The sequence below is a fragment of the Hibiscus syriacus genome, unplaced genomic scaffold, assembly GCF_006381635.1.
Source record: "Hibiscus syriacus cultivar Baekdansim isolate YM2019G1 unplaced genomic scaffold, ASM638163v2 tig00110017_pilon, whole genome shotgun sequence".
Lineage (NCBI taxonomy): Eukaryota > Viridiplantae > Streptophyta > Magnoliopsida > Malvales > Malvaceae > Hibiscus > Hibiscus syriacus.
This window is the reverse complement of record NW_024062565.1, coordinates 812,291-823,534: the sequence shown is the minus strand read 5'-3', so window position 1 is coordinate 823,534 and position 11,244 is coordinate 812,291. Positions and strand designations below refer to the sequence as shown.

Sequence of the window (11,244 nt, the reverse complement as noted above, 5' to 3'; positions counted from 1 at the left end):
GAAATAGCCATTATCTTTGACCCCTAATAATACGCCCCACCAAGACCGATCAAGCAACAAATAGATATCATCATTGAGCTTGCATATGTCAGTGAAACACCCCTGGCTTCGCTCATGTAGATAAAAATCAACTGCGGTCTTAGCCCAAAGGGTGTTATCAGAATTGTGTCCGGTAGTTGTTTCCTCTCCTCTTCATATGGTATGGTACTGGCCGGTAACTCATACGAAGCCAACTTGAATGCATCATGTCCGGCACGTCAGAGGGTTTCTCAAGAATCCTACATATGACGCCATGTGAATCGGGCTCTTGAATGTGGGAGGACCTCTTCAACGATGACAGTGGCCTCTTGAACGGTGGGAGGGGACTCTCGAGGAATGATAGGGGCCTCTTCAACGATAGGAGTGGACTCTTGAGGGATGACAGGCGAGTCGGGCTTCTTCTTGCGGTGTCTTCGCACTATTGGGGTATACGGAGACTTAATAGCACGTGCACGCCGTCTGATGCGTGAACTCTGTCGTGCAAGAAAAACCCGACGTAAAGCATCCACCTTATCGGTCCGCTAAATAATTAAATACAAATATCAGTAAATAAACGGACATGATATTTAAACAGTGAAAACAAAGACAAAATATTTCAAAACTTCAACCAAAAGACAAAACAAAGACAAATACTAACTTTACAGTGTTAAAGAATACACAGTTTAGCAGAATTGGCAGCAACCGAATAAATTTACTTCAACCAAAAGACAAAACAAAAAGACAAATACTAACTTCACAGTGTTAATAAACAGTTTAGCAGTATTGGAAGCAACCGAATAAATTTACTAAGCAATCTAAGTGAAATGGTTAATTTAAGTGAAATTACGAGTAAATTTATCATCAAGTTAAATATGGAAAATCTTAAACTTACCTCGTTGCGTAGAGTATGAACCTCATTCTGCAACGATACTACCATCTCACTTAGAGTGGCAACCTCACCATGTAAAGTAGACACCTCCACACGCCATGCACCATCGTTATCGCGTAGAGTACCGATCTCCTCACGCAAGGCATTGGCCTCCACACGCCATGCACCATCGTTATCGCGTAGAGTACCGATCTCCTCACGCAAGGCATTGACCTCATCACGTAACTCCCTTGACTCATCCCGTGGAGGTGGAGAACAGGGAGATAGAAGTCGTGGCATATTTGTCGGTCGCCTATCATGAGGTGATGGTGGAGAAGAGGCTCGATGATGTGACGGGATAGGTGATGGCTCTCGTTGTAGAGGTGTATAGTCGGGTCGATCAGGTGATGGCTCTGGGTGAGGTGATGGCTCTCGAAGTGGAGGAAGTGGAGGTTGCTCATCATTCGTGCCATCAAGAAAACGCTGACTAGTTGCCACCAATCAGTGGCAAGCTCAGCCTCCGTGGGTGTCAGTCTCATTAATGGAATGTTGCCTCCTAAAAATATAAAAACTCAAACAAAGTTAAACGTCTACTATTAATAATTTGTTTATATATGATAGTATTTGTGTTAACTTACATTATTTATTGTGCATATGGTATTAAGTCTTCCCAATCAACAGACGTTTCCTCTTCCAGGAAATAGCCCTGGGAATATCATTTGAAGTTTTTATTGCATATGTCTTCATGGCGGGAAAGGCCTCGAATATCCAAATCTAAAACAATATAATAAAAAACATTAGTAATTGTTAAATAATTAATTATAATTTTGAAAACATTATATAAATTCTTACCTTAAAGGCCCAAACAAAGCCTGACAAAGTGTATTTCGACCCATCGCCCCACAAACTTTTGCGGTCATCAAAGGCAGACGACAACTTAGTCCAGGTAGCTTTCCATATATACGAACCCCACGGAAACAGATTCCATGCATTTAGGTCCTCTACCAATAATATTAGCTCCTGAGGAATAGGTTGTCTGGCCTCTCTGCCTAAAAACCGGCATACAAAAGTAGAAGGCATACTCGGACAACATCGACGTCATTCATCCGAGTAAAACCATCTTTCTTATTAAACAATTTCTTCATGTCGTCGACGTAAGTTCGGCTTCTCTATTGACTCATCAGGAAAAACCCTGGATAACCATGATGGGCGGGTGATATGACGAGTGTACCGGCCTACATCATCGTGTCCGAATCGTAGACCAGTGATTAAGCAGAACTCCTTCCGCCCAAAACAAGTATACGCCGGTGGAAAATGAAACCATATCTCTTCCTCACCACGTTGTATACTGTCGGGTAGATCTTTAGTCATGGTCTGAAGCCACAAATGGGTCAAATTAGCATCTCCACCCGGATGCTGTACTCTCAGCCATGGCCCGAAGCAGGTTTCCTCAAACAATTTTCTTTGTGCAGGTGAAAGCTTCGAAGCAATTGTAGTGGCTAGGCTAACTTTATTCCTTAATGTCAATGAAGCCGAAAAAAATTTCTACAAAAACAATAAACATACCAAGTTAGATATACCAAAAACTACACTGTCAAGATATAACAAAAACAATAAACATAAATAGTAGTTTATTCTTGAAACTAAAATTTGCAACACTGTTTTGTCTTTTGGTTGAAATGAAAATCGCAACGCGAAATGAAAATCGCAACGAGAGAATCGCAACGCGAAATGAAAATCGCAATGCGATTTTGGTTTCGCGTTGCGTTTTTTATTTCGCGTTGCGATTCTCTTGTTGCGATAGTTATTTCCGCGTTGCGATTTTCATTCTCGAAACTATTCTTCTTCTGCATTACTTCAACCAAAAGACAAAACAAAGACAAATACTAACTTCACAGGCTAAACAGTTTAGCAGTATTGGCAGCAATCGAATGAATTTAATAAGAAATCTAAGTGAAATGGTTAATCTATTATTGAAATTACCAGTAAACATATCATCAATCTCAATATAAAAAACCTAAAATAATGCAAAAATTTCAAAATAAAAATAAAAAAACTAACCCTCGGAGGTTGATTTTCCATTTCTGAATGATTGTGAGGGATTTTTGACTGTGAATGGTTGTGAGGGATTTCGCCGGCGATGGGGACGGAAATCTTCGGAGATGGGGACGGATTTCGCCGTAGAGAGTGAGAGATGGAGATGGGACTGAGTGTTGTGATTTTGGGTTTGAGGTTATGAGTTGCGATTACTGTGGACAGTTCAGTTTTCCGATTTATTAAGAAAAATTTCGTGTTTGGAATTTGAAAAAAAAATACACGTTAATACGAATGGCACTATGTAAATCGCGTTGCGAAAGTCAGAATCGCATTGCAAAAGTCAGTATCTCGTTGCGATTTTGTATTATCGCATTACGATAGTCAGTATCACATTGCGATTTTTCCAATTCGCGTTGCGATTTACTTATTCGCATTGCGAATTGGGAAAATCGCAACGACACTGTAGACCATCGCAACGCGATTTCCAACTATCGCAACGCGCAACGCGAATTTGCGATAATGGAGATCGCGTTGCGAATTAGCGATCGCATTGCGATTTTGTTGGTCATTTTGGCAAATCCGGAAAAAGTTGGTTAAAATCGTATATTATAAGGCATTTTTGGTCAATGAGGTTATTTTCTCTAATTATTATTAGAGACAACATCTAATTATATAGTATAAAATTTTTAGGTACTCAAACTTGAATTTTCTAGCTTGTTTTAATGTTAGAATCATGTTTCCACCTTTATTAAGTATTTTAGATGAACTAATAATCCATACCATTGATTGTTATAGTGAGAAAGTGGGTGAAAGCTCAAGAGAAAAGACAGAGAAAAAGAGGTCCTTGGGTAAGCTTGAGGTTGTTTCTCCAACTCTAGGTGTAAGATAACACACTTCTTTACTGCTTGTAGATCAACATGTGTAGTTTTAATGTTTTTATGTGTGCATGAGACATTTAGGGTACATTTGAGTTCATGACATGAAAATAGGGATTTAGTGTTGTTCATGCATAAAGTAATGACCTTTTATGACCCTTTAATTCTACATGAGCTTTAAACACGTTTGAAGGTCTTAGGAGTGATTTGAGATATTTTACACGAAAGAAACATGGCTTTTTAAGTTTAGGGTATCGATACTCTATGAATATATATATCTATATAATATTAGGGTATCGATACTCATTCAAGGAGTATCAAACTGTTTAGAGGGTATCGCTACTCAGGAACCTAGTATTGATACTTGAGGAGATACTCAGATTCCAATAAGTAATTTTGGTATCGGTACCCAGGCGAGTACTAATACCATAAGGGTTCATTCGGAAGGCTCAGTCCCACACTTTGACTTCAATGATGAAAACAACCTCTACATTCCGGCGCAATTTTCCAAACATCGAATGTAAATTTGGTACCAATGCTCGAGATAGTATCGATACCACCAAAGAATAATATCAATACCCTAATTAGGGGTATTGATATCGAGTGCTATGTCAAGTTATAGTGGGCTATTTTGGTATCGATAATCTGGAAAGTACTGATACCCTAAGAGAAGAAGTACTGATACCCTAAGAGAAGAAGTACCAATACTCAAGGATGTGTGCCGATATCAGTGTGAATAGTTGGGATATAAGCCTAGCTTGCATTTGAGAGCCAAAAGGGGTTTTGTTCTAGGGGAAACTTTTCAATAAGCTTACAAGTAAAACTTTAATAATTGTATGATAACATAAGACTTTAATGAGGTAAGATTCTATAAGACTTATGTCTTTGTTTGATGCTCGAGAAACGACGAGGACACCCTAGTCACTTTGTATGTCAATTGATTGGTAGAGTAGGGATTATCCAAATATATCCAAATTAGTGCTTGGGCACTTTAAATACTAATTGAACGTTGTGTTGATGTTGAGTGACTTAGCCATGTCCCAAGTACTCTAGATGAGTAAATTAGACTGGCAAGTTGTCGATGTTATGCGACCCGGACCTAGCTTTAGGTAAAAGTGAAATGCTGATGCTGTGTGACCCATAACTCACCTAAGGATCTTGTAATAAACAAATAGGGGTGTGAGTTTTGTGATGCTAAGTGACACTGAGTAACACTATGATGCTTACTTTTGTTATTGTGTTGAATGTATTCAAATGTTCATAACCATACTAGTCGTATGCTTATATGTTGAATGAATGTAGTTTTGTAGGGTTATTTGTGTGACACTAAGCTTCTTAGCTCAGCGTATGGAATATGTTTTCGTGCGGAGGTTCTTAGGAGCTAGTTCGAGGAGCTCATCGTCGGACTTCGAGATTTCTAGACTTGATCTTATTCAGAGTATGTCTCGAGTATTGTAGCAGTAATGTATTGTCATAGACCCTTGTTTAATGTTTGAGTCGTAAACTCTATTTGAAGTTATGTATTTTGGACGTACTTATGGGATCTCCCCACCGACTGTAGACTTAATTTTTTTACTTATATTTTGTGAAAGTATTATATTTGGACTTATACTATATTTATTTTGGTTTTTAACAATAAATTTAATGTATGGTTTAAAAAAAATGGTTAGACATTTAGGTGGGTTCGCGTAATGTTTTAATCCTTTGAATTTCTGGTTGGATCGTAATAGGATGTTACATAAAAATTAATTAAAAATGCCCTTGTCCATGTATAAAATTTAATTATTTTGTTTAAATAAAATTGAGTCTAAATGATAAGATTAATAAACAAGAAGACACATTTTTTATCGGAACATATCACTAATTTATATATACTCGATTAGACTCATTCTCGACTTGAATTGACCTGGAGATCTAAAAGTTGACCTAAATTGGAAATCGACTAATCTAATATTTATCCAACTCAAAAACAAATTGATATCATATTGATTCGACCAGAAAACTAATCGATCCGATATTGATCCAAATATAAAATTGATCGATATTGAACAACTTTGTTCTTTTTTTTTTGGAAAGGGAGTGACATCTCTGCTTGGGGGGCTAAAGTTGGTTGGAAGCAGGTCTACTCTCTCAAGTCAGAGGGAGGTCTGAGGTTAAAAGGCTTGGAGTGCTGGTCCAAGGCATGCCTTTTAACTCTCAATAAAAATGTCCTTGCTAATCAATCAGGACTGTTAAATTAGAAGCCTGATTATAATTGGATCACGAGGAAACTCCTTAAATTGAGAAGTGAGGATGTGGGGATTTACTCGAGGGATTTGGGATGTAATTAGGGAGAAGAATAACAAGGCGGTGTGGCAGAAGTTGCTTTGGTTTCCGCTGCATATACAAAAGCATGCCATTGTAGGTTGGATATTTATTTTGGACAGATGACCTACTTATAATTGTCTTGAGCGCATGGGATTAGTTGTGGTGAATGACTGCCTTTTGTGTGGGAATGTTATGGAATCGAGGGATCATATTTTTTTTCAAAAAGGGTGTTCGGTTGAATGTTTTGGGGCTTTGCTGCATTACTAGGCAGGCTCAAGGCTAGTATGATGAGCTTGCTTGGGCTTCTGTATGCTTAAAAGGTAAATCCCTACTGGTGACTGTTTTAAAGCTCTCTTGGAATTAGGGGTGTTCAAAATCAAGTACCCACATTTTAGGATACTCGATTCTCCGAGTAGTATATTTTTCAGTCCGTGACATGGCCCATTAAGTCCGAGTACTTGCATTTTCGGGTCACGGACACCCGGTTCATATAAAAACTTATATTTCTTTATTTTTTAAAAAAAAACACATAAGAAATGCATAAACACAAAAATCAGTGATTTGAAGTTAGCTTTAGGATAAATAATATATATATATATATATATATATATATATATATATATATATATACAAAATAATATTAAAAATATCAATATTGATTGTGATATTTTTTTTAATCTCATATGACAATTTAATAAAAAAACTTATTTGAAAATTTTAAAACTTAAAATTACATAATAAAAATCTAAGAAATATTTAGGGATATAAATTTAATTTTAAGATAAAACCGGATCGAGTTTAGGTTCGGCCAATTGGGTTTTTAGGTTTGACTCGACTCGACCCGACAGGCAGGGTCAACTGGATCGGATATTTTTTGAACACCCGCAATTGAAATGCTTTTGTTTATACTGTGTGGATTAAAGGGGATGCTATACATTTTAGGGGCGGTCTCGTAATGGTAGTAAAATTCTTGGTTGTATAAAGAGTATAGTTCGCATTCATTTGCATAACAAATGTATAGATAGGAGGACCTAACTAATGTTAGGCTTGTATAGTTTGGGGTTAGAGTGAACTTGTTAGGGACTTGTTTTTATACTTGGGAAGCATATTATTCAAAAAAAAAATTGATCGATATGATGTTTACTAGATTCAATTCTCGACTTGTCCCGACTTATTATAGATCTAGACTAAGCTTAAATTGAAATGACCTTATCCAAATCAAACCAAAATTGAATACAATTAAAACTCGAAATATTCCGATCTAAACGACACGACTATCATTTATATTTATAATTTTAAATGAATCCGGTGTCATAGTAAATTAATTGGTAAATTAATTTTATAAAAATGATAAGTGAAACTAGAATGAGTACTAAGACATTATATCTTTTTAAATATCACGAGTGAAGCTTTCAGGACCTTCAAAAATAAATTAGAATTTTTAGAATATCACGAGTTGAGTTCTTAGGACTTTAAAAAGCCAATAAAGTTAACGACACACTAATAGAAGGATCAAAATGGAATGGTACTAATAATTTTAGGACTTATATAGAACTTTTAAAAGTTTATTGATCAATTTAGAATGAATGTCATAGTTTGAGGATTGATATATAATGTTTTAAAATTTAGAGACTAAGTCATACTGTGAGTCATAGTTTAGAGACCTAATGTGAAATTAACTCATTATACAATTAAGATGAAAATTCGCTTTGAAATTAACTTGGGCTTATTTTTCCCTTCATTTGTTGTTGCCGCCATTGTTAAGCTCTCTTTTTCTTCACAGATTTCATTTGTTTTCAACAAGAAACGAGTCCATGGAGAACGGAGAAATCCCAGAAAACGCTAATGAACGTATGCTTTCCCCCCCCTTTTTTTAGTCAAATTTTGTGGGTTTTTTTGGTTTACTTTATTAATCTTCTTCATTTCTGTTCAGATTGTCCGGGTCCTCAATCGGATTCCGCCGGTAAATCCGATGCATGCCAAGGTTGCCCTAATCAAGAAGTTTGTGCCACCGCCCCAAAGGGCCCTGACCCAGGTTTCTTCTTCGCCATATTTCCATTTATATTTTTTGGGTTTAGTTTTTTATTTTATATTTCATTAAGTATTACTTCCATGGTGATTTTGTGAACTGTTTTTTGATGGCTAGAATTAGAATTTTAGGTTTCTTTAGCCTTTGAAGCTTTGCTAGTGAAGCTAGCTGCGCTCGACTAACCTTTATAGTTCTTATACAATCGATTGGAGCTAAAATTTGGTAGTAAATATTAATGGAGGTGGAACTTTCATGTTTTGAACGATAAGTTAGAGGAGGTGTGAGTAAAACTCGACTTGACTCGAAAAATTGATATTTTCAACTAAACTCGACTCTAAAAAAACTCACTCGAATTAATTTTCAATCATAATTTTATAAACTTGTCTCAACTTGAAAATTTTTTAAATTCGAGTCAAGTTATAAAATAGAACTCGTATAATAACTTGAATTAATGAATTGATTTTCAAGTTTGAGTCTAGTCCCTCTACTATGTATGATATACAGTGACGGATGCAAGGCTAGTCTAGGGTGGTCACAAATTTCTTTATGTTAGTTTTCCATTTTACCATTAGTGCCCACCCTGAAATTTTCTATTATTAATATATATGTGCCCACCCTCAAATATATTTTTTGATATATATATATATATATATATATATATATATATATGTATATGGTTATAGAAATTTTTTTAAATTGGAACCAAATATTATCATAATATTATAAATATTTTCCATTAAATTTAAATAGAATCTCGAATAACATGACTCGACTCAAAAAATTTCAAATTCAAGAGAGTTATAAAATAGGACTTGTCAACTCGAATAACTCGAAATTTTTTGACTCAACTGGATTGAACGCTTACCCCTAAGTTAATGCCTAAAAACTTCTAGTGTTTTATGTTAAGGAAGCTTACTCATGATGCGGGGTTGGATAGCCTGGTACCTTAACAGGACTTTTGAGTAGGAAACTGAAACTTCTAGCATATGATTTTGAATATCGAGTCTTTGAAGTTCTTATGCTATGATTGTAGTTCAATGGTTCCCTAGTATCAAGTTGCGGAGGGTTTTGACTTTTGACTCGAGTTATTATCCTTTAACTGTCCGGTGTTTCGGTTGTCCTTGTAATTTCTTTTAATTATTTTCCTGTGCTTGTTTTAAATTTTGATAATGATCTGTATGGAAATGTTCTAGTATTGCTTTAACTGTCTAAAATTTGGCAGCGTTAATGATGCATTCTGATCTGTTAAGTTAGATTTTACCTCATATCTTACTGATTAAATTGATTTGCTGTGAGCATATCTGCCATAAATGAGAACTGATGAATGCTTTTGGGCTATGTAATATGCATCTCTCCATTTTGGTTTTTTGTTTTGCCTTTTCCTTTTCCACATGTTTAAATTTGTATTGGGCGTATTTCGGATTGATTATATTCGCATGGCTAAACACACATTCATGATGGTTTATGAAACTTAAAAGTTCTTTTGCTTCTGTTTGGCTTGACCCTGTTATCCGGAATATGAGTATATATCTGACATATAAAATCCATTGCATTCTGCAGATTTGGTTGCAATTGCAGAGAGAATGGCTACTGTTAAGCATAAGATACTAGTTTTATCAGGGAAAGGAGGAGTTGGCAAAAGCACTTTTTCTGCCCAACTCTCGTTTGCACTAGCAGCTAAGGATTTCCAGGTGGGTCTGCTGGACATTGATATTTGCGGCCCAAGTATTCCGAAAATGCTTGGCTTAGAAGGTCAAGACATTCACCAGAGCAACCTTGGCTGGTCTCCAGTTTATGTTGAGTCCAACCTTGGGGTAATGTCGATTGGATTCATGCTTCCCAATCCTGACGAGGCTGTCATTTGGAGAGGACCGCGTAAAAACGGGCTCATCAAACAATTCCTCAAAGATGTATACTGGGGAGAGCTCGATTTTCTGGTTGTTGATGCCCCTCCCGGGACCTCTGATGAGCACATCTCAATTGTTCAGTTCCTACAGGCTACTGGAATAGATGGAGCAATCATCGTCACTACACCACAGCAAGTCTCTTTGATTGATGTGCGTAAAGAAGTTAGTTTCTGCAAAAAAGTTGGAGTACCCGTTCTTGGTGTTGTCGAGAACATGAGTGGTTTGTGTCAGCCACTGAAAGATTTCAGGTTTTTGAAGACAACAGAAAATGGCGAACATACCGATCTCACAGAGAAGGTCATCGAGTATATGAGGGAGAAAGCACCTGAAATGCTGGATCTCGTCGCTAGCAGTGAAGTCTTTGACAGCAGCGGTGGTGGTGCAGCGAAAATGTGTACGGAAATGGAAGTACCATTCCTCGGAAAGGTGCCATTGGATCCACAGCTTTGCAAGGCAGCTGAAGAAGGCAAATCTTGTTTTGCTGAACAGAAGTGTCTTACTAGTGCTCCTGCATTGAAGAATATCGTTGAGAAACTGCTGACAAATTATTGGCGTGAAGAAATGCATGTGGAACAGTAGCCTAGGGTGAACTAATGTTCAGCTTTACTTGGAGATCTGTGTTACAGAAATTTGTTTGCATGTTATGTAATCTTATAATTATTCCCAAGTTTTAGGAATTTTCTGCGAGATACAATACTTGAGAAGTTCAATACTCTCTGTGTCTGAACACTGAAAATTTACAAATTAGGACTGTAATCTATTTGTTAAATCTGATTTTATTCTTAAGTTTATGGAGAGTTGGATTGATGTCAATAACCTTTGCAGTTGCTTTGAGGAGTCTTGTGTAAATGGTTATACGCTCTTATTCGACATGAAAAGCTTCGTCATTCAGTTTACGGCAGGTTATCAGTCAACAGATAAACTCGAGCAGGCTGATCATGGTGGTGGTGACCCTATGCTACCGCTTGTGAAGTTCCTCTGAGGCATGAAGAGAACCCCTGGAGAGGATACTTTCTGTTTTTAATCCACTTCTAGGGTTTCTTTCTCTCCTTTTCACTTTTCTTTTTGGAACTCGATCAAAACTTCGAATTGTGAGACAAGTCTACCATGGAGCAATTCATATCTGGTCAGTTTTTGTTGCTTTGCTTCATTTCCTGGTTTTATAGTGTGATTGTGGATTGTTTTTACTTGCTTTAGTTAAAC

The 11,244-nt window shown here is 36.7% G+C and overlaps 1 protein-coding gene across 1 annotated transcript; it reads left to right on the top strand.

The window, feature by feature from the left end:
- The first annotated feature begins 7,828 nt into the window (after positions 1-7,828).
- LOC120212881 (cytosolic Fe-S cluster assembly factor NBP35-like) lies at positions 7,829-10,718 on the top strand. Its single transcript, XM_039211070.1, has 3 exons — positions 7,829-7,956; positions 8,039-8,140; positions 9,695-10,718. Exons 1-3 carry the CDS (start codon positions 7,920-7,922, stop codon positions 10,618-10,620), a joined length of 1,065 nt encoding a protein of 354 aa, XP_039067001.1. The 5' UTR covers positions 7,829-7,919; the 3' UTR covers positions 10,621-10,718.
- The last annotated feature ends 526 nt before the right edge of the window (positions 10,719-11,244 follow it).